This window comes from Lytechinus variegatus, chromosome 3, assembly GCF_018143015.1.
Source record: "Lytechinus variegatus isolate NC3 chromosome 3, Lvar_3.0, whole genome shotgun sequence".
Lineage (NCBI taxonomy): Eukaryota > Metazoa > Echinodermata > Echinoidea > Temnopleuroida > Toxopneustidae > Lytechinus > Lytechinus variegatus.
The window spans coordinates 46,089,088-46,113,797 of NC_054742.1; the positions used below are offsets into that span (position 1 = coordinate 46,089,088).

General features: G+C 36.7%; 1 protein-coding gene across 1 annotated transcript; it reads right to left on the reverse strand.

The window, feature by feature from the left end:
* Positions 1-4,308: 4,308 nt before the first annotated feature.
* Positions 4,309-20,772, reverse strand: LOC121411170. The gene is made up of 9 exons (XM_041603728.1): positions 20,680-20,772; positions 15,793-16,105; positions 14,594-14,808; positions 13,926-14,129; positions 13,175-13,441; positions 12,508-12,799; positions 10,600-10,794; positions 7,681-7,802; positions 4,309-5,260 (listed from the first exon to the last, which is right to left on the reverse strand). The coding sequence occupies exons 2-9, from the start codon at positions 16,088-16,090 to the stop codon at positions 5,018-5,020; spliced, it is 1,836 nt and encodes a 611-aa protein (XP_041459662.1). The 5' UTR covers positions 16,091-16,105; positions 20,680-20,772; the 3' UTR covers positions 4,309-5,017.
* Positions 20,773-24,710: the final 3,938 nt, after the last annotated feature.

Consider the following 24,710-nt stretch of genomic DNA (forward strand, 5'->3'; position numbering starts at 1 on the left):
TCCAAAACTAAGAAATATTCATATAATTCCGTACAATGTATAATTGATGTATATATACATTGATATATAATTGATGGAAATTCCAGTTCTGGAATACTATTTTGACCAATTTTTATTTGGTGCTTATTCACCTGTGTGTCTGCATTAAGATTGTCATTGCAGTTTTGCCTGACATGACAACCATAGCCAATAAAACATAAAATGTGGTCTAGGATTAGTTTCTATCTATTCACGCTTATTTTCAATTCTCTGTGCAAATGATATTTCAAAATTTGTTATCTGGAAAATGAAATCAATCCATTTTTTTTTCATACAAACTTGAGTAATCACAGCCCTGTACACACAAGATAATGCCATTATTAGATAGAGCTTGGTTATATTGTTATTAAGTCCATTTTCCACTTGGTCTTCTACCAATTGGGTCTAATTACCATTTGGTTCAAGCATTACTTGGTCAATTGTATATCTCTCCAATGCCCAGATGATCTTATTGGCATTAGAGCAAGTGTATTTTAAGAGAAGAAATGGTGATAGCCTTACTGGAAATTAGACAAAATGGTGATTGGACTAAGTGGCTATTAGACCTAATAGAAGATGAACTGATTGTACATTAAGTAGGAGGTGGTTGGAACTAAGGTTCTCAAAGTGACTCTGGAATATGACTATTTTCGCATGGGGTGCAGCCCTGAAGTAAAACGGTCTTATTCGCGTCACTGAGGGGACCATAGTTTCACAAAACCTCTGATCGAAGGCCATGTATATTAGATTCATATCTGTCATTGGTATAATCATTAAAGATAACCGATACACAAAAAAAAGAAATCTCTGTCTTTGAGTGGAAAATTATTAAAATTGGTAGAGGTGATTGATAATTGCATGTGCATGCACTGTTAAAAATTCCATCAGAGTGATTAAAACCATAAATAGCTTTTGAACTATTTACAGCTCGGGGCACTATTCTCAGCTTTTGACGTCAGAATTCGGGATTCCTGGCATTTTTTTCCAATTTCGTGACAGTGAATAGAACTATCTTTGGTCACTTGATGGGGTTTAGACCAATCACTTTTTCAGATAATTATTATGATGGATATCTTTCTTGTTGCCCTTCTGTACCCATCTTTGCAAGACTTGTTACGCTCTTTAAATCAAGAATATGTTTATATTTGAGTTCTTATAACAATTGTTGCATTTCAGTTAGAGGGGTGGCTTTATAGTAGAATAGGGATGATTACGTGAACTAAGGGTAACCCTACGGATATTCAATATTGGTTTCAAAATTTAAACGGCAACATGAAACGTGATTGAAGACATGATTACAAAAGGTGGATATGAGAAACAAAGGACGTGTTCAATGTCCTCATATTCCTGGCGTAAAAGTAAACGTCTTTCAAATCATGATTCCGAGGAAAATCTAAAGACGCGATTGTAAGCACGATCAGCTCAAATTTTACAACTTTGAGCATCGCAAATGCGACATTGAACACAATTGAGTTTTGAAACATCTTTAAATTTGCTCTCGCAGTGGAAGCCTACACAAACAGGTGCCAGAACTGATCTTTCTTGTGATGGGTCAAACTGCGCACTAAAGCTGCAAATTTAAAGATGCTCTACATGTACACGGCTTTACATTTTCGATACTGAATGGTGCACCGCTGATCATGTTTGCATTCAGTATTTTGTAATTGAGTTTTCAATCACGATTCATGTTGCTGTTTAAATTTGAAAATTGACATTAAACACATCCTAATATGGATAAATTAGAAAAGTGAAAGCTGGTCTACGTTTTAGATTCACTTGCTCCTTCCTACTAGCAGATCTCGAATATATGTAATCCTATGAGAAATTGAAGGTGCAGAATTTGTTAACTGGATATTAATGCATCCAACAATTAAAATCAAGTGTCTCTTTATTAATAATCATAATGTAGATTGCATATCAGCTTCTGCTTAGCAGGGCAAGCCATGTTTGACCTTCCTTTTTATGAATTATGTTATAGCACTTTGGTATCCTTTGGTAATAATGATATAGCAAACTTGTATCTGATAAAATGGTATGTTGAACACCAATGAATCAATGGAGACAAGCTAAGTGCAGTTATGTACAATAAGCACAAATAAATTTTATTGAAAATTGCAATTTGAAATTTATATGATTTGAATTGGATAATTGTATTGAATTCATGAAGTTGCACAATATCCCCTAAATCTATTATCAACTAGTCACACAAGTAAATCAAGGCATAAATGAGAATTATATTATTCATTCCCATGGAAGTTTTAAAGACAAATATCTCAGGTAAGGAATATTAGATTGAAATCCAGAAAGCAGCGATAACTGTCATGACATGAAATGATATATATACTTAATCGTTATTGTTACCAGTATGCATTTAGTATGGCATATAGAATATAATAAAACATTTACGATAAAATATATCAATGTAACAAAAAGGTTGAATTAGGAATACAATGAACTTTATCATCTCCACAGCTTGTTCAATCTTACTGTAAGTGGAATAATCACTGTGACACCCTTTTTTAAACAGAAAAAATAAAAACATTTCAATGATTGGGATTTGGTGGCATTCATTAACGGATAACAGATTTATGCATTCTTACTTAAATTCTTTGATGTCACATGCAAGCTGCTCCCTTATATACTGCGAGTCATGAATTCCATCTACTGACATTTTCACAGATCAAAATGAATCAATATATTATAAGCCTGCATAATTTCTACACAAAATTAAAAATTCTAAAAATCAATATCTGTCATCCTTCTCATGATCTTATGTTAAATTTGAATTATTTACCAGCTCTCAGGCATAAAGTATTCTATCCAAGTAACTAAGTTTCAAGTATACAAACACGTTTGGTTAAAAAAGAAACTGGACTAACCTTATTTTTAATTTCAAAATAATTTCAAGTTGCATTATCAACTAGCCTACATGAAATTCATTCAGAATGAAGCGCAGAGCAAACTTCATTCAAACAGTACCACTCTAGACTTAAATCTTAATGAATAAGCAAGTTTATAGATACAATACAGTCATTTGTACTGAAATCATAAAACTATCAAATGGCCACCTGACATGGCAACACCAAAATCAGGCAAGCTGGTAATTCCAAACATCGAGCATTATTGATTATAAAAAGCAGGTGAATAGAACAGCTTGTACATGGGTGCAAGCATTAGCAAATTTTCATTATGAATCCTTGTATATCATTGACAAATAATGAGGAATGCAAGGCAAGCTGCAATGAATAGACAAATAGTAACCATATAGCAAGATTGCCTCTAGAGGACGTAGCACAGACTTTTTACAAGTTGCCTAAATCGCAATGCCCTGCAGAAGCTATTCACTCATGCTGCATTCCATGATATCTAAATGCATGAGATACATTTGCTACTTTGTGATTACCTGATCAAAAAGCCCCCAATGCTCTTCTTCATCTTTTGAATTATCCATGGATATTAGAGGTCATTTAGAGGTCATTTGGGACAAGGTCTTACTACAATCTATTCACTTCATAGGCATAAGAATCATTCTATATTGGGGCTACGTGTATTTTAGAATTGTCTCAAATATTTCAGCCTTTATTAAAAATCAACTTATTGTCAGGGTGATCTTCCCCTTTAAGCACTTACAATACACCACTGATATACTTTTCTTTAAAAATACAAGAATGACATTGCAATCATAAATACAATGAAGCATGTATTCAAGGTTTGAGCATCAACCATCCAAGACATCTGGTGAATACTCTTCAATAAATATGGGAAATTAAATCAGTGCTTTAAACTATAAACTATAAACTGACAAAAAATCTTGGATCTAGATACACAAAATCAATCTTTTTTTGACCACTTTAACAAAACTGCTTTGCAAAAAATATACAAAATTTTAGAATGTCATAACTCTCTTATTTTACATTCAATATTGATGAAATTTTTGGTCTTATGTTTGTTGGATTTTTCTCTATTGATTCAAATCACATTTTTCTTGGGTGGACTTGACCTTCAAGGACCCACTTGATTGATCCATAAAATGTTAAACAATGGTAATACCATAGGTTCAGGGAGGAATAAAACTTCACAGGAAAATGAGAAAATTTGAATATTTCAGATTTCACATAACAAAATAGTGAGTGATGTCATCAGTCTCATATGCATACCGACCAGAATGTGCATACAACTGTTTTGTGAAATCAAGCGAAACTTACAAATGTCAGAACTTTCTTATTTTACATCCAATTTTGATGAAATTTTCAGTGTTATGCTTGTTGGATTTTCTCTTTCTATTCAAATCAACAAATTTTTGTTGGGATGGACTTGTCCTTTAAATATGCAAATTTTTTCGTGAATAAGTATGCATACATTAGTTTGGGATTAACAAAAATACTTGCTTATACTTTGTTGAAATGGATGTGCGTGCCAAATTTTGGTGTGATCAGCGCTGACATCAGAAGGGGGGCAATCTTGCACCCCTCCCCCCCAGTCCTTAATACATCTCAAAGAGCCCAGTCCTTTTAGGGTTAATGGCAGGATCCCTTGAAAATCAGATATTGGAAGATTTCAGAATATTCATTATCAGATCTTTGTCCAATAAATCATCACAAACATTACAAAGTATCCAATGAGATGACATCATAGTAGAAGTATTTCGCTTGCACTATGGGAATATACCATAAATTAGTTGTCAGTTCAAAAGGTGAGTGCTAATGATGAGTAAAATTAAAATTGGTATATTCTTTGTTGCTGTTATTTTCACACATCGGACCAGAGTCCTTAATCTGCACATGACGTTTTAATCCGGCATATATTTACATTTGTAAATGAATATTTGAATGAAGCTTTAAAAAATCAAGATGGTTGATAATGGGAAGGTCCAATCATACAGTCTGATAAAAAAAATGGCGCAGACTCTCTTACGGAGGAAGCAATTCAATATCTTGGGAATCATGGAAGAACATACAGGTGCCAGATATGTGTACCTGCAGGCTTCTCTACTCATCATTCAAGGCTCTTCATCAGATGAGAAGAAAGCTGGACCTTTTCTTGATTTGGCTGGGCTCTTGTTTCTCCTGTTCCTAGAATCATCCAATGATGAGGTTGACTTTCTCTGAATGACATAGTGCCTGCTGGCCAAGCTTTCCACATGTTGGGCAAACATAAGGGTCGTTTCAAGGTCCACGACAGGATTTGGCGACTGATGCAGACCCCGCTGACGGAGATTGTATGGAGACTGAAAATTTGAATTCTACGTAGGAAAGAAAAGAGAAACATTTTTGAAATAGATTATGTGAAATATAGTCTTAAAAAAAGAAAAAAATAATTAACCTTTAGGATACAGTCAGCAAATTCCTATTGAATATCTGAATAGATATTTTTGCAAGGCTCATTCTTCAGTATATTTGAAGGCAAAGTCAATCTCAAAATATCTGTGCTGATTAACAGAATGAAATGGAATTATACAAATTTCATTAAGATTACAAGAAATATAAGCAAATTGAATATTACATTGCTTTATTTGAAAGTATTTTCTGAGTAATGGTTGACAAGTTCAAATAAAGATCGATCGTCCTCAATCCCCTCATTGTTTTATAATTTCAAGAATATTTGTAAATAGTTTAATTAGGTGGTCTGTCATTTATGACAGATCACCTCTTAATTTCGTCAATTTCTTCTTTATTACTTTATTTATTTATTTTTAACGATTTTCTTGTCGCCAAGTTATCTCAAAATGGACTTGATCAATTTCATTGAATTTCATGTCATTTATGGGATCTGTCATGGACACGTCAAAATAAGCTTTTCAAGGTCATCAGGTCATGATGACGTCATCTAGGCGCCATTTTGTAAAATCACATTATCAATCATATCTCCATTATCAATTATCAAAAATCAATTAAATTAACATCACATCAACTTCAGGTCAAGGGTCATCAGGTCATGTCATCAAAGGTCACCTGGAGGTCACGACGCGCACGTACGCGCGCGTCAAAATTTAAAAATGCTCAAAATCACTTTTTGACCAAACGAGAGTACGTTTCAGGTCATTCTAAGCATTTCAAAAATTTGCGCGCGCGCACGCATGCGCGCGCGTTTCCGCGCGTTACACCTTAACGCAACGCAGAAAAACCGTTTCTTTTAATATCTTTGCATTGAAAATAAAATTCTGAACAATTTGATACCTTGATCAACCTTCTACGACCATTAATATAGAAATTAACACCCGTTAAAGTTTGCAGCACGTGTGCGCGCGAGCTCTCACTATAGGCCATATATGGGCAAAAACATGCCTATTGTAAATTCACTGTAGCTCTTTAGAAAGTCCGTTGACCCCCAATTTTTTTTTCATATATCGATAGAGTATTAGTTGTAGATTTGATTTCATGTCATCAATGTCCCTAAATTATATCGTGACGTCATCAAAATGGCGCCTAAACTAAAAATTTCATTTTTTCAAAAATGACGTCATCAAATTTATGCAAATTTGGTTGTAACTTCTCGAATATAGATCGTTTTTCGCCCAGATTTCGATATGTTGTAGTTTAGAATGTACTCTTTCTCCTTAGTTAACATAAATATTCATTTTGAGAAACGCATCATTGCGTAAAACAGCGATGAAAAGAGGCATGTCATTTTTCCTCATTTTGCGTGTAATCTCTATGGGACATGACTTTTTCCCAAAACTAGATTCGACATTCCTCTATTTCGTGAGCCATATCTCCATTTTTTCTTGTCAGTTTTCCTTAAACTTTTAGTATGTTGTAGCTGAGATTCTAAGCTTTCGGGAGTGTGCCCTTTATTTTTTGATCAGATGCCGGGATCATGCCCGTATTTCACTTGCAAAATTGGACTTGTAATTCTCAAAATTGCTTACGTGTATTCTCTATGGGGAATATCGTGGCTTTGACTGCTTTCTAAAGGGCGCGGGTTCGAATCCTGGGGTGAACAAGATGATTTTTTTTTCACTTTTTTTTTCTTTTTGCCACTTCTTACATCATCCTTTATGATAATTAAAAGGTATAAAAGTTTAAATTTAGCAAGATAAAACAGATTATAATTGCTTTTTCATATCACACGTGTTTTGCGTGTAATCTCTATGGGACATGACTTTTTCTCTAAACTAGATTTGACATTCCTCTATTTCGTGAGCCATATCTCCATTTCCTCTTGTCAGTTTTGCCGGAGCTTTTAATATGTTATAGCTGAGATTCTGGGCTTTCGGTAATGTGCCCTCCACTTTTTGATCAGATGCCAGGATCATGCCCGTTTTTCACTTGCAATATTGGAATTGTAATTCTCAAAATTGCTTACGTGTAAAGTCTATGGGAAACATTAATAATCACATTGAGCAATGGTCAAAATTTATTCTTAGGATGTCTAGAATCAAGATTATCAATCATATCTAAATTATTCATTTTATACATTAGCCGACTCTGAATGAAAAATCATGACAGACCACCTAATTCGTCCGCATGACGAATTAAATTCTAGTTGTAATTATGTTTGATAGCTGAGGTAACAATATTGTAATTAATATTCCAACATGACGGACATGAACTATAGATGAGTAACATGAACTATAAAGAAGTAACCCTGTTTTTTTGTAAAAGGGAAAGTTGGCATTTATTATTCACTTTCAAAGTGTAAGAAACTAAGTGTAAAACATACATGCACGGGTGTTCCTTCTCTTGATGTCTTGCTTCTACTTCCCTTTGGTCGACCTCGTTTCCGTTTAGCTGATGATCCTGGGTCATCTGCTTGGGATCCTTGTGAGGTTGACGGTAAGTGAGCTGTACCAATGAAAAACAGAAGACTACAGCTAAGTTTGAGCTCTAGTATAGAAATCTAATTTTGATAGGAAATAGTTGGAAGCAAGTTTTTATCATATGCCTGAATGCTTATTTAGAACAACAAGGTTTGCTTGAAATTACATTCAGTTCATTTAACTTCATTACCACATTCCTTTCCTGGTGTAGCTAACAAATAATAATGATTATAATATATGGTACTTATATTGCGCACATATCCACCTTGTTAGGTGCTCAAGGCGCTCCTATATTACCCGGCTAAGCTAGGCGTTCAGAGCGCACACAGCTTCTTAAGGAAACACAGGAAACAATATGTACTTTTCAGTAGTGTTCCAGATCTTCATTTGCTCATTACTCTGCAGTTTAACATTTCCTGAAAAATCATTAGACAGATATTTATTTTTTTCATAATTTTGTGTAAATTTTGTACAATTCCCGATCCATCATCTAATTTACTTAATCTCCATGACATTAGACCTTGTGGTTCTAAGATCAGATCAGATCACTGTAACTGCCACAAGTATACATGAGAATAGGCCATTAAAATGAATACAATGAATTATGTGACCATTGGCGAAGAGCTATTGTCCAATCAGATTATCAAAATATTGCAGACACAATGCATTTTTACGCATCATATCCCATTTCCTTAGAGAAAATAATTAACACTAGAATTTTAATTCGTCATGAGGACGAATTAGGTGATCTGTCTCTGATTTTATGATCACGAAGACAATCAGCATGTTTATTGAGATAAATATGATCATCATGATGAAAACTGAACTTTTCTTACGAAAAGAATATGTTGAATACTCTTGAAAAAGAGGGAAATGAGAATATGTGACATACATGTAGGTGTAGGCGATACACATTGTACATGTTATAGGCTTATTAAAAACGATTTTAATCTACTTAATTGTGCGATATTTGAACTTATATACCTTGTAATGGTGATTAAGGAACATTTGCGAAATGTTGAAAAGAAAAAAAAAGAAAAAAAAATTTATGTCCACTTTTGGGTTCGAACCGGGGACCCTAAGGATGCAAGTCTGATGCCTTACCCATTGAGCTACACACTTCCCATAGACTTAACACATAAGCAAAACGAGGAGATCTGAAATCCAATTTTGCAAGTGAAATACGGGCATGATCCCGGCATCTGATCGGAAAATGGAGACCACATTGCAATAGCTTACAATCTCAGCTACAACATACTCAAAGCTCAGAGAAAACCAACAAACAGAAATGGAGATATGGCTCGCGAAATAGAGGAATGTAAAATCCAGTTTTGAGAAAAAGTCATTTCCCATAGAGATTGCACACAAAACGAGCGAAAATGACATGCCTCTATAACTTGCCATTTTTCAGGATGATCCATTCCTCTAAAAGTGAATTAGGCCATCAAATTAAGAAGAGCATGTTCTCAGCTACAACATATTGAAAACTGAGCGAAAATTGACAAATATTTACAGAGTTAGAGTCAAATTTGCATAATTATGATGACGTCATAAGTAGCAAAATGGGAATTTTGAGTTCCGACGCCATTTTGATGACGTCATGATAAAATTTCGGGTCAAATGTGACATGAAATCACATCTCCCATCCATACTCTATTCGAATATGAAAAAAAAAATGGGGGTCAACGGACTATCTTAAGAGCTATAATGAATTTTGTATAGGCATGTTTTTGCACATATATTGTCTATGGTAAGTGCGCGCGCGCGCGCGTGCTGTAAACTTTGATGGAGGCTAATTCCTTTATTACTTGTCGTAGAAGGTTGATCAAGGTATCAAATTGTTCAGAATTATATTATCGGTGCATTGATATGAAAAAAATGGCGATCCTATGTTTTATAGTGCCATTACGCGCGGAAACGCGCGCAAATTTTTGAAATGCTTAAAATCACCTGAAACATACTCTACTTTGGTCAAAAAGCGATTTTGAGCATTTTAAAATTTTGACGCGCGCGTACGCGCACGTCGTGACCTTTACATGACCTTTGATGACATGGACAGTTGACCCTTGACCTGAAGTTAATGTGATGTAAATATGGTTAATTTTTGATAATTGATAATGAAGATACGATTCATATTGTGATTTTACAAAGTGGCATCTAGATGACGTCATGATGACCTTGAACTTGTTTCGTTCACATGACATGATAAGTCCCCATATCTGATGATATTCTGAAGATAATTGATGATGTACATTTGGAGATTTTATGGTAACAAGAAAAGGGTGGAAAAATAAAAATGAAGAAATCAATAAATAAATAAATAATAAATAAAAAAGAAAATTCTTACGAAATTAATAGTTGATCTGTCGATTGACAGATCACCTAATAAAGGTAATTGAGATAAAGGAACTTTTGCTGATCTTTGTCTCACCATGTCTGAACAAGCCTAAATGTGTATTGGAATCACCCACTTTATATTAACCCTTTGCATGCTTATGTTGCAATTTTGCACATTCGGACAATTAAATTCATCATTTGTAATAATTAGTTTTCTCCTTTACCTTCAAACTAGAGAAGCTAATAAAAGGCAATAATTCTTGGATGACACCTATATAGTAATAATAAGTATCAATGGTGCAATATTGATGTAGGTTGCATGAAAATCAAGACCAATAAGGATGAAAATATATTGTGAAGCTAATATGACAACCCAGAAGCATACCCATTTGGCGGTATCTACCAATTGAAAAAGCCCTCTTTTGTTCGATCCCCCTATGTGTGAAAGTTCTCCTCTTTGTCATATATTCAACTTCCAGACTTACCACGTAATGGTGTTTTGGAGACTTGATGATCCATCATGCTTGGTTTCTTACTGCCTGTTTCTGCAGTCATAAAACTTTGATCTGAACTGGAGTAATGTGATTCTGAAGAAGCCAAATTTTCAGGATTAAAGGTTACATCAGCATCGCTATCACTGCTAAACCCTGTGATGTCATGTCTTGAGTTGCTACCCAATCCTAATATAACACAAATTAAAATATAAACCAAATGACAATTTAATGGGGAAGCAAAGGTTAAATGGGAAGTTGTGTTCACAGAAAGAAAATAAGGGAAACATTGAGGTGAAAGTTTGAGCAAAAGCTGACAGATTATTATTATTATGTATTAGTAAACAGCTCTTATCCCTGTACAAAATCAGTCATATAGGCAGTGTCATTACTATGTATGGAAAAAGCTACTTCTCTACTGCTTACATACACAAAATGAATAAAATCTATGAAATAATTTGATTGACACTTAAAGGAGAAGTTCATAGCCAATCCCAAAAAAGCAAATATGGTTTGGGGAAAAGCACATAGGGCATCCAAATGCCCCCCCCCCCCCAAGTTTTTGAAATGTCAGTCATTACCTTAGTACTCCACAGATATTCAATTTGATTTTGATTATTTTTTGTATTATTATTTGATTTTGTGTTGAAATGTTTTCAGTGATTGAAACATGCAAATAGATTATCCTTATCCCTTGATTACCAAACAGTCACGAACATGCTATCATCAATACATTTTATCACACAAAATCAGAAGATCTATTATGTATTAGTATCTTCTACTGATTTCAAAATAGATAGGGGAAGAAGAATGTGGGAGAGAGGTTTGAAGAAGTTGGTAGATAACGGAAACAGAAACAAGTGGAATGCCTCTGGCCGTCTCACCTGCATCACGCGGTTCAATATAGCAGCAGTGCTGACTTTGAAAACTACTCTAACTCGCACAAGATGTTCAGTGATACATGGTTACTCTTTATGTCCACTTTTTATGAACTAGACCAATAAACTTACAGAGATATGATGGTTATTCAACAAAAAACCCAACATGGCCAAAGTTCATTGACCTTACATGACCTTTGACCTTGATCATGTGACTTGAACTCGCACAGGATGTTCAGTGATACTTGATTACTCTTATGTCCAAGATTCATGAATCAGATCCATAAACTTTCAAAGTTATGATGGTAATTCAACAGATACACCCAATTCGGCCAAAGTTCATTGACCTTTGACCTTGGTCATGTGACCTGAAATGCGCACAGGATGTTCAGTGATGCTTGATTACTATTATGTCCAAGTTTCATGAATCAGATCCATATACTTTCTAAGTTATGATGACATTTCAAAAACTTAACCTCAGGTTAAGATTTCGATGTTGATTCCTCCAACATAGTCTAAGTTCATTGACCCTAAATGACCTTTGACCTTGGTCATGTGACATGAAACTCTAATAGGATGTTCAGTTATACTTGATTAACCTTATGGCCAAGTTTCATGAACTAGGTCCATATACTTTCTAAGTTATGATGTCATTTCAAAAACTTAACCTCAGGTTAAGATTAGATGTTGACGCCGTCGGAAAAGCGGCGCCTATAGTCTCACTCTGCTATGCAGGTGAGACAAAAATGGAGGCAACAGGAAGGGAAGCCCAAGGTATCAGGTAAGATATAGCAACATGCTCGCTCCAGGCTCTTTATTATTTCACCAATAGATTCATCCATATTGTGTTGCACTCAACCCATGCGAGGTACTGGAAATTGGGCCTGGCAGGAATGCAAAGCGCAAACTGGCTGCTCAGCTAAAGGGTAATCAGGCTGCTTTTATAGTAGTGCGCTTAGAGACTTCTGATAAAGCTGGTATTAAGTGCAATATAAGCAAGTACGGTAAATATCAATATCATTACTTGAGGTTTGGCCTCTTCTGTCTTGAATGGCAGGCACTTGTGTTGGTGAGGCGATAGACATGGCTGCTGCACTGCTACTCTGGACTACACCTTGGATCAACCCTTTGGCCACCGTAAGGGAATTACTGGAAGCACTGAGACGCTGCTGCTGGATGTGAGTTTGGATCTGTAGCAGGATGGCATGGTTGATCTTATTGTAGTCCTTGTACTGGGAGGCTTTGTAGATGAGGAGTAGGAGACCAAGGGAGCAGAAGATCTTGCGACACCACCAGCTGTTGGCGTGAAACACGGTCTGGAAGTTAAAAATAAAAAGGAACGGGTATTGCACAATTACTAAGTGCTGAACTGTGATATGTACCATGTATTCTGCACTTGTTATTTCAATTATTGCACATTTCATGGTACCTGTATGCAAAAGGGTGTTCTGTTTAACACCTCTTCATGTAGAAGTTGCAAGAGAGATTATTAATCAAGTATCACAATGGTGGAACCTGACTTTCCTTCTCCTCATTATTCAATTAGATATAAAATTCTTTTCCAAATTAAACAGAACCTGGAATGAAATCCTGCAATAGAGAAATCAAAGTCCTAAAGATAAACTCTTAATCATTCCTAAATAGTTTTTCATACACTTTTTAATACACTTCAAAATGTCCTGGAAACCCACCTGATCACTCGTATCCATGATGCGGAACATGATCCACTCAACAACCCAATTAACAAGAAGCAGCAGGAAGAGTGAGAATCTTGCCGACGCCGTCTGAGACGTGGATGTGACCATGTAAACTAGTAGGACGCCGACCACATAGTATATCACAGAGTTGAACCATGTGAACTCTCCTAGCATTAGTCTCTGGACCTGGGCGACTCGGTCAAAGGTTTCTGCAAACAGAGCTTTCTGCTCTAGAGTGCTACTCTTCATCTCTGCAAACACCTGAGATTAACGAAAAAGGAAGGGAGAGCATAATAACAATGTGCACTAATGAATAACTAAATACAACTTCAAGCTTGTCAAATACATAGGCCTGAATGCATTTAAAGATTACCTCACTTTGCATCGCTTTGCAAAGGAAGATATGGAGTTTATGTAACACATCAATTATAATGCATAAACTTACAATACAGGTATATTGCTTGGCCCATTCAAGCTAATCTAGTACCATACAGCCCTTGACATGGTTTTGTTAAAGGACAAAAGAGTGTCTGAATTTACAATATATATAATACCCAGAGAAAAGCAAAGTCCTTATTGATGGTCATCATGAAATAAAAGTAAAAGCTGACATTTTCAGTACCACCCTTGGTTTTGATTTCCTTCAGAATCAATGGTCTCTGACTATTTCTGTGTGACTGTTTTTATGGTAAAAGCAGTGGATGACAACTTTCATGAAACAGTGCGCAGAAATTCAGTTCAGTACCTCTTGTATACTATTGGTTGAGCTCTTTAATGCTTCATTGAGCTTTGCTTCCTGGGCAAGGATTTCTTTCTGGTTCTTCAGGCTCTCATTCTGCTGTTTGATCATATTTTCCTGTAACTTTCCTGTTACCTCCAGCTGAATAGCCACGTCCTCCGAGCTCTGGGTAAGCTTCTCAACAGTTTCCTCAGTCTGCTCATGCCAAACCTGCACACCATAAAATGTATTATCGTAAAAAAGAAAGAATAATAACTGTGTCTTGTATTAATTTAATTTTCCATTCAGTAGGGTTGTATTACTAAATCAGAATAAAACAAACATTTAACAATTGTACAACATAACATATTATAACTATAATCTCCTAATTTCATTTATAAAAGTTTATACATATTCAGTGATGAATCATCAACTGAAAACAATAAATATGAAATAAGCTTTATCATGATTAATTGATAGTGGGTATGTTGAATGAAATATGGAGAGATCAATAGTCGTGACAGGCCATTGCCAATTTGCGATTGATTGCATGTTTTTGGTAAATGGCACCGATGCTCACCCATGCACTTAACACAAAAATTAATCACCAACACCATCGCCATCACCAACATCAACACTAACATCAACAACTCCAACACCAAACTCAAAACCACCCTCTAACCAAGTACATGTACCTGACTCTGAAGAAAGAAGCAGATATCTTGTGTGTGGGTGAAGAACTCTGTGTAGGCATTGAATGAAATGCTGTCTCCTTTCATCGGGTTTAGGCAGTCTTTGATGTCCATTGTCTCATCACAATTATATGTATCAAAGCCAGCCTTGGCTAAGTGACAGTTAGCCAGAGTCAAGGCCATACGACTCTGCTCGTCATCTGTTAGCCTTTTACAACCTAAAATAAATGCAGAAAGAGTTGTTTGGTGGCAAATTATAAAGCTTGGAAACAGACATCAGCAAACATTGTACTGCATAAGGTCAATGGATATGATGTTTGTAACAAACCACAAAAATGATTAAGGATTGGGGGCCAATCAAAATTCATGTAAATTGTATCTAAACACAGAGGGGTCCATCTATGATGATTCTGTAGCTTCGCAAACTTTGGTGTATATAAATTTGGTGTTAGAAGTGTCATATCAATGTCTGATTGACTGAAAACATCTAATGCCAGCGCAATGTAAGCAGAGGAGACAGGTGTCCAGCAATGACAACATACAAATACCAGTTATGGTGATCGAGCCTTCTCTGTTTTTGCTCCAATCCAGTGGAATAAATTACCATCTTTATCCATAATGCCAACTCCCTTGATCAAAATAAGACCTTGCTGAAGACCCACCTTTTTAAGGTCTGGATATCAGTTGTGGGTTGGTCTTTATGCACATCTTAGTTGTAATTAATTTTGTTTCTTTAAATTTTGTTTTGAATTCATCAAGACTACTTTTTATTTTCCCCGGTAATTTAATTGATAGGCAGAACACTGAGCGCTGAGAAACATCTGCATTCAGTGCCCTACAAATGTTATAATTATCATTATTACATCATCAGATATCAATATTTTTGCAGTCAATCACTTGGGGACCCTGGTTCAAAGCATTTTGAGAGCAATGAGAGGCATCTCTAACACTAATAATGACTTGGTTTCAATTATTCAACACAATGATTAAGGGTTACTACTGTGTTCGGCATTCCTTCTGCTTTAAATTTGTAGTTTGCCATGTTATGGGATTGACAATGAACTTCTATTTCAACAAAAACACTTTTTAGTGCAGACATTATTTTCAAAGTGTCATGGTAACAAAACAGTGATCTTAAAATTAATCAAAATAATAATTGAATAGTACACCCCCAAATAATCATTCATTTAACTGGCTCTTACCAGCTGCAACAGTCTGCAAAGCATTGACCCAGCATTTTCCATACTTGGGGTGATGGCTGTCTCGTTGGATATTCATAACCTGTGTCTGACCTGCTTCGTAGTTCCCCATAACAGCTCCCTCCTTCAGGTTAAGATGTCCCCCTCCTCCAGGGTTGCCATGGTGACTAATGTCATCTGAGTCATGCTCAGCATTGCTGAACTGGGAGTGTGAGATTAGGCTTAGCACCAACAGTACATAGAAGAAGCCCTTGACAAGGATTGTATGGTGTCTTTTAGGAATCATTTTATGGACAATCATTGCAATAAAAAAAGCCTGAAAAGGAATAAAGAAAACATTTGTGATCAAGGAATATCATTAAATAAATATAGTATAATTAATGACAGCAACCAATATTAAAACAATCTTTATGTCTATTTTCTCAACAGAGCACCGTTAAACTTCATGCCTCTGCCATCTCCATATCTGGCATATTCAACTTCTTGAATATAATACTTTCACTCAAAAAGATAATCATCACACTAGTCACATTTGTGCAAATTAATATGAACCCTGTCTGTCATAGGCCATATGTCAGAGGATAAGAAAGACAGATCTCCCTAAATCAATTTATTTTTGCAATATTCAAACAATATTTATCTAATATCTAGCTCTTCAAACCCTTCTGCTCCACATTAAGTTTCTAAAAGTAATCCATTCAGGCCATCAAAATCCTATTTTATATTTTGATGGCCTCTTAAAAATAAAGCAGTTTAGAAATAGTCCAATAATACATTAACCTCAATAGGGTTAGGTACTGTGTTCATCTTGTCATATCTTAAAACCAAGTTTGGGATATATTTTTCATCATACTCCTCTGAGATATGGGAGATATGAAAAAAAAATTATGACATAAAAAGAAATGGAATGTGATATCATTACTTTGGTACCCGAACTTCGAGACCGTTAACTCGATCTGATATTCCGAGTGACAAATATGGGATTTTAGGGGGGAAAATATAAAATTCATGCAAAATCACGATCTTTCAAAACAATTAAAACTAATATTCTTACTTTACACAAAGTTTCACTTCTTTTCCATGCTTCTATTCTATTAGTCTCAAAATTGGTGATTTAGAGCCAACATGAAGTCCCTCACACATATAAATAATTCACTGCCGCTTTCAAAACATTGCATGCGGATGCGATAGGTACCGGGTCCGGTCCGAGCTTAGCCTCTTGTTTACAGAGATGCCAACTTTTGGAAATCAGAATTAGGGAGGATTTGCAACCGCCACCAAATAATGTGCGCATAGCGCACATCTCGAGCGCGGAGCGCTCGACCCTTGCGGCCGGGGTCCAGCTCTGGGTTTCTAGATGCTCTCTGGTGCAATCTGACCCTTATTTTGGGGCATTTCACATGTTTTTAAATAAACATTGTTCCCACTTTTTTAACATTAAAAATATCAAATATGCATTTTCACATGTAAATAAAAAATGAGGGGACAAAAGAAGTACCTGTTCAACAACATTAAGGATGAATTATCACTATCGGCTATAGGCAGGTTATGTTCCACTATAAATCCAGTAAAGAAAAGCTCAGCGCTGGTCCCTTGCTTGGTGAAATAAAGACAACAGGGTACTAGTGGAGCTCGAAGATCTTGTCATCGAAATGTCCGTAGGCCTATGCCATTTGCTCCCGAACGAAAGTGCTTCCGAATTATCATCACGACCTCCCTGAGTCCCTGCTAAACTGAAATGTCCACGCTGCAAATTGCGCAAAATGCATGGTAAATTCCTCTTTCCGAACACACAGGTACTGGAGACTGTATTCAGTCTTATACTTCTGAGACCATTTCTTGGTCTTCTTTTGTTGATTTTCCGCCATTTCGTGTCAATATCAACCCATCAATACGCCGAAATCACACACCGATATTCCACCGCACGACTCGACAAATCCAGTGGCCGCGAGCGCAAACGCCTCGCGAAGCTAGCCTGGCCTACCGGCCTGGTGCACAGTGGATTCCCGTTGGGCATATCACATGCACCAGCTTTTCGCTGCTCCTTATTTGTCTACTTTTCACACAGAATTTAGTAGCAGCGAACGTAATGGAGTTACTACATGCTAAAGTTAGCAGACGATACATGTCCTTCCAAACCAATTTGATCAATGCAAAAAAATCGTAATTTCGGGAGGATAAGGATGGTAATCGTAAGGGCGGGAGTTGGGATGAATTTTCGGGAGCCTCCCGATGAAATCGGGAGGGTTGGCATCTCTGTGTTTAGGCCCTGTCAGCTGCTTTCCAAGCGAACATGACGAAGGGAGAGAGCGAGGCAGAGCACCGCGAGACAGGCCTAATTCGCGAATTAGGAAATCCCTCGCTTCGCTCGGGAAGCAGCTGCCAGGGCCTCGACAAGAGGCTAGTCCGAGCTCGGACCCTCGCGCATGCGATGTTTTGAAATCGGCAGCGAATTATGGAAGCATGGAAAAGAAGTGAAACTTCTTATATTAGTTTTCATTGTTTTGAAAGATCGTGATGTTGCATGAATTTTATATTTCCCCCTCATAATCATATATTAAAATCCCACCTTTGTCACTCGGAAAATCAGATCGAGTTCATGGTCTCAGAGTTCGGGAAGGAGTGTACTGTAGCGGTAGAGAAGTGGAGCTTGCACAAATTCGCTCGAGGTAATAGGGGACACTCGAGGTCACCCAAGGGTTCATTACCATCCTGCCTGTGGGCAATCTACAGTAAGCCATTAATGTAGCCTGTACACGTACACAGCACACAATTTAAAAAATCATTTAAATATCACTTTGTGACCAAAAATACTAATTTCCATACAGTTGCAATTCATTTTTCATTAGTAACTTGGAGGTAATTTTTGTATCCACCTGAGCGTTCGAAAACTTGAATTTTGGGCATATTTTTGTGTACGCCCTCTATTGTTGGAAAGCAATATGGCAAGACAATTGTAATTTTTCAATCTCTATTTTTAATTAAGAAAAAAATCATTTAAAGAATCAGATTTACTTAAGAGCCAAGTTAGAATCTATATGGTGAATAGCTGTAATGGAACTAGACAGCTGGCAGCCGTCTGTTTCGAGTAGTTTTTTAACATTTTTAAAAAAAATTTCTCCTCGTACACAGACGGCTCGCTATCGTGCAGCCACCATTAGGGGACTTGCAATGCAAAACCCCCCCGTCGGGGCTCTTCAAATTTTGTCTTTAATGAATAAAATTTTTTAAAATTAACGTGACCAAAATGCAAATTTATAATATCTCTTGACAATTGCCAAAAAACAGAAAAAAATGAAGTTAAAAGGAACAAAAACAGTGACTTACCGCGCAAATTCACTTCCCCGTTTTATCCAATCTTAAATAAGTTAAGTACATAAACATATGGCCATCGAGTCCCCTGTACAGATCCCGCTAGAACTTCGGTCTCTGTATTCATGGTATTTGGTGAGTGAAGCCAACGGAGTTCAGCTGAACAACCAACAAAACAGAGACCGAAGCTTTTGGCAAATTTTGGTCTATAATGGAACCTGGCTTACAGTGTAAAAAAATCAATCATTTTTCCCCAAGCCAAGGCCAAAGAAAAAGAGAAAATAAACCAAACATTGCCAGCCTTAGTCACAGGGAGTATCACTATTCCCAGACTTAGAGAACAAGGTTATCAAATATCATTCAATCATTTACAAGTGCTTTATGTTTAGATGCAATTCTAACAAAATCAGCAAGCGCTTATTGGCACTCACATTAGATTGTGGCTCGAGGTAATATTAATAAGGCACACGCACAGGTAGTGACGTATTGTATTACCGGACACTATCATATTTCCGGACGCGCATATAACTGCGTAGGAAATCAATTTCGTACCGTAAGACTTCCGCAGTTCAATATCACAGATCAATTCAAAGAACGAGATTGCAAAAACAAGGCGAAAATATAACTTTTACCTCATTTTTCTCTAAAAATGACAGAAAATGCTTGAAATAACATATAACACAGTTTTGGCATTAACAATTGATCCCAATTGATCTATTTTCTGATTGAAATACGGACCTGATTTGCCGAATTTCAATCTCGTACGCTCCATCGATTAAATCGTCGACGGCTAGTTCTCAATGTTCCCGGTACCCCGGCCGTGCGCGAGGTTTACCGTGTTGGAGAGCCATCAATGATCGACAGCGCATCGATAGAACTTAATATGAACGAGCATCATTAACACTTGGAAGTGCAATATCGAACGCGCAATTAAAAAAAAGGAAATTAGTTAGCAAACGCAAATTTATAACAAAGATCTGATCAGAATCGTTATAAGAAAGCAAACAAAAACTTAGAATTTACTCATGATGATTAATCTAAAAAAAAATCACACCAATTCTTTCTTACATCATTATAATCAAGAATATTTTTATCCGTCTGGCGCGCGTCCGGAATTACAATATAATTTGTCACGCACGAAAATAATTGTTTTTCGCGGAGGGGTATGCGCCAAGTGCGGTGCAAAGAAAATGGTTGGAAAATATAAAATAATTTCATCATATTCATGATTTTCAGAATATTTGGAATAGCAAGTGATAATTTTTCTTGATTGTATTTCCTCTAGTTGTCTTTTTTAAAGCACTGAAATGAAAGTGTCCGGCAATAGGATACACTGCCATACAGTCACAACCCAGGGAGCTCCCGCGGCCGCCCGCGCGGGCGGGAGTTCCCTGCCTGGGTTAAGTCAAAGCCAAGGCCCAAGGCAGCTCAGCTGCCATGATCAGTCTCAAGTCTCAACTCACTCACTTAAAGTTAAAAACAAGTTTGAATTTGATCCCGGTCAAAACTCATAAATTTGATAAACTTGAAATGGGTACTTTCAGTTCAAACCATGAAGGTTATATAATGAAAACTTACTGAAATACTCTAGGCCCTATTTTATTTGCCGCTAGTTGTTCAAAATATAACTTGTGCTAGTTTTCAGTGAACTTATATGTACGGTACCGGTCGTCGTGTACGTACGGTACGCCTAGCCTAATTCTAACGAGAGAAAATGTGCTAAAAAATAATGCTAAATTGCTCGGCTTCTGCTTGGCTCAGCTGCTGCTCGTCATGATAAACTTAATTATTTCATTCTTCTTCTTCTTCCTCTTCTTCTTCTTCTTCCTCGATCTTCTTCCTCTTTTTCTTCTTCTCCTATATTGTCAAGTGAAACAAGGATTATATTCCTCCCTGAACATGTGGAATTAGCTATACTATATCAAGTTGGTCCTTATTGTCAAATCTGTAAAAAAAAATAATAATAATTCAAACAATAAAAAAAAAGTAGTGAGTGAGGGACATCATTGACTGTCTCATATTGTCACTGAGTTGTGCTTACAACCGTTTTGTGAAAAATAGGTGAAATTTTGAAATGTCATAACGTTACAACCGATTTTGATGAAAATTTTCAGCATTTTTCTTGCCATTTTGATTTTTCTCTATTTATTCAAGTCCACATTTCTTTTGGGTGGACTTGAACTTTATTCCTTTATCATCCTCTGCATTTAATACGTTATTTAAAAAAAAATTTTTTCATAAGGCTCGCTAACGCTCACCGCAGCAATTTCTCCCTTAATTACACTCCCTTGAAAACGATTTGATAATCATTCTGTTTCTGTTTCTTCCAACTATGGAAAATTTAGAAGGATCAACTAGAAATATACAAAAAGAGTAGGCCTAAATAGGAATTATAAGTAATAAATAATTCAAATATATTTCGTACGAAATCCCCGCTTCAAAATACCAGCTGACCCTAGCTCCCATCAGTATTTCACGAAAGTGCAGGATGTTTCGTTATGAGTAAAAGTTATCCCAGGACAAATTTCCAATTGAATTGAATATCCAAATTGAAAACAAATTGAATACAATTTTGGCATTTGGTTTCAATTCGGATTACATGGAAAGTGAAAAAATGGGTACCGGTTGAAACCAATTGGTCCCACTTATTGAAACCAATTGACTATTGATTGGGAATAATGTCAATGCAGTGCCATTAAACGGATATATTTCATTGATCAAAATGCGAGTGCACTGTTTTTAAATTCATGATACATACCTGTCTCGCTAATTAAGCAAACAATGCGAGTGCGAAGCGCGAGCTGACATTTTTGTATTGGCCCCAAACAGGGCCATTTTAAGGAATCCATTATTAAGAGTATTGTCTCACCATTATAGTCATCTAATGCGATCGATCAAGTGCCAAGCGCTTTCGATTTTCTAAGAATTACATCTAAACACATCAAGTGTTTGTATTATGCATGATTACGCCTCTCACTATCACATATTGCGAGTGCGAAGTACAATGCAAAAAACAAAAATTGTATTTATGCGATTATGCATTATAAATATGCAAATAAGCTGATCACAGTCATGATCACAATTAAATACAATAGAAACCATTTAGTTAATTGTCCCATCTTTAAACTGGGCGTTGTGGCGTGCGCCTGTAATCCAAGCTGTGGGAAGTTACAAATTGATTGAAGTTCGAGCCCTGGTCACGTCTTTCGGATGGTGACGTTAAAGGTCGGTCCCAGACGTAAATAATCATATCTGATTGATACACGTCTGACAAAACTCAAATACACACACACAATTGGTTATTTGTCCCAGTTGAACCCAATTGGCTAAAATTGGTCTCAACTATAACCGATTCGGGGACCAATTAAGTGGCCCAAACTAAAACCAAGTCGGGGACGAAGTGGCCCAGTGGGTCCAATTAAAACGAGTCATCAGAAACCAATTATTTGGCATTTGCTTGCAGGGTCCCATTGTAATTCCATTGGAGAACAATTTATTGAAGACACATTGGGACCAATTGGCACCATTAGACATCAGTTGGCCTTCAATAATGGTCCCCCTTCGATCAGTAGCGTACCTATATAGGATTTTCCACAGGGGGGGGGGGCAAAATCGTCCGCCACAAAAATTTTACAAGCAAAAAAAAGGTCTTCAACTACAAGCCTTTAAAGGAGGCTCGTCAGGGATCAGTTGTGACTCGTCAGGGGGGGGGCGCAGTCTCCCCCCCAAAAAAAAGGTACGCTAGTGTCCCCCATTGAATTCTAATTTGGACCAGTTGGACCTATTGAAACCCATTGATGCCAACTGAATCCAAATTGAAACCAATTGAAAATTCAATGGGTGTTCAATTAGTCTCAATTCGAATTTTGTCCTAGGAACCATAAACTCACATGTATGATTTAGTGGATATAGTTTGCAATAAGCTAAACGTATACAGGGAATTGTCACGGCAAAGCACTTGTAAGATTACGTATCTTTAGAATGTAAAAATTAGGCCAATTTAAGCATGGAATCCACACATTTACAGCAGTATTAACTATTTTGATGATTAATAAGAATATTTTTTTCTGAAGGGGGGTGATATTATACATGCCATCCCCCCTCTCCAAAAAGTTTGGGGGATGTCCCCCGGGATTTACCCCCGTGCCATTTTAAGCACTTTTGGTAAACATAAACAAGATGGGAATCTACTAACGAATTGATGCGAGCGCGAAGCGCGAGCTGAATCTTTTTAATATTCTGACTTTAAATTTGGAATCCTATATAGTTCTAATCCCTATAAGTGGACATTAAGCACTTTGTGTAACCATGATGCGGGTGCGAGCTGAAATTTCTTGAGATTCGATCTGACCTAAAATTTTTTAATTCTATATATTGGAAATCATGAACAGGATAGGTAACTACTCTCAACATTTTATGCGAGTGTGATTGAAGCGCAAGCTGAAAATTTTTGATATTCCTACCCAAAACTGGACATTCTAAGCACTTTTTGTAACATGTATGAACAGGATGGGTATTGATGCGAGCGCAAAGTGCGAGCAGAAAGATTTTGATATTCTGACCCAGGGTGCTCATAAGCACTTGCCCGATGCCCGCGGGGCAAGTATAAAAGTTATAGTCGGGCAAGTGTTTTTAAGCAAAGATCAAAACTACTTGCATGAATTGGGCAAGCCAAATTCTCACAGTAGAATGACCAAGATTAGGGTCGATACGATCGATATTGACCCTAATTTTGGTAATTGTAGGCCCCGGGGGGCCACTTCCATTCACTGAGTGGATACCATACGCGACCATGGGGTCTCGAAAAGCACCCTAAACAGCTAAACACGTAATTTCCATATTCTGATAATGCACCCCTTAACAAGTATTGGCGTGTGAAACCCTACCCTTAACAAGTATTGGAAACAAAACGATACTCTTGGCAAATATTCCCTGAAATGAACCCCTAAACAAGTACAGGAATGATTTATTCCCGGTTTTATTGTTACGAGTCCTTCGGTCGTCTGTTTTACGGTTTAGTACGACCGGCTACACCTCGCGCAAATCGGACTCTAAACACGAAGTGTTGGGGCAAAAGGGACATCCTTTATAAAACGTCTTAAATTTGTTTTATCATCCCTGAAAATTCGACCCTAAACACGTAATTTTCCTAGCGAAATAGATACCCTTTTTTCATTATTTTTGTGTTTTTGACACCCTTTTCACGTTACGTACGTATAACGTTTCCTATCGTGAAAAAGACATCCTTTTTACGTGTTTTTTTTGGTCGCGCATGGTATCCAAGTGGCCCCCCCGGGTTGTAGGCAAGATAAAATCACCTTCGAAAAAGAAATGCAATAACAAGGTAAATCAGTTCATGTCAAAAGCAAGGGCGGAAATCTGTTTCCAAAGGTAGGGGACAAGGGGCTGGAAAATTTGACAAACAAAAAAAAAAGAAAAAAAGGTTGTTATCTCTAGTGTAAGATTATTTCGACCAAAATAAATTTGACAAGCAAAAAAAAAAAGTTTTAACCCAATAAGTATAGGTTCATCTCGTCCAAAATACATGTTTTATTTCAATTTCTTTCTTTAATTCCATCATAGACCGAAAATAGTAGGGGGCATTTGAC

What these genes read in the sequence shown, in the direction of transcription:
- LOC121411170 (XM_041603728.1), bottom strand. Translation starts at nt 16,090, where the DNA reads ATGATTGTCCATAAAATGATTCCTAAAAGACACCATACAATCCTTGTC. An exon ending in GCTTCTTTCTTCAGAGTCAG is followed by an intron (nt 14,130 to 14,593) that starts GTACATGTACTT and finishes TATGGTGTGCAG; the next exon opens with GTTTGGCATGAGCAGACTGA. An exon ending in CAGAAGAGGCCAAACCTCAA is followed by an intron (nt 10,795 to 12,507) that starts GTAATGATATTG and finishes GTGTTATATTAG; the next exon opens with GATTGGGTAGCAACTCAAGA.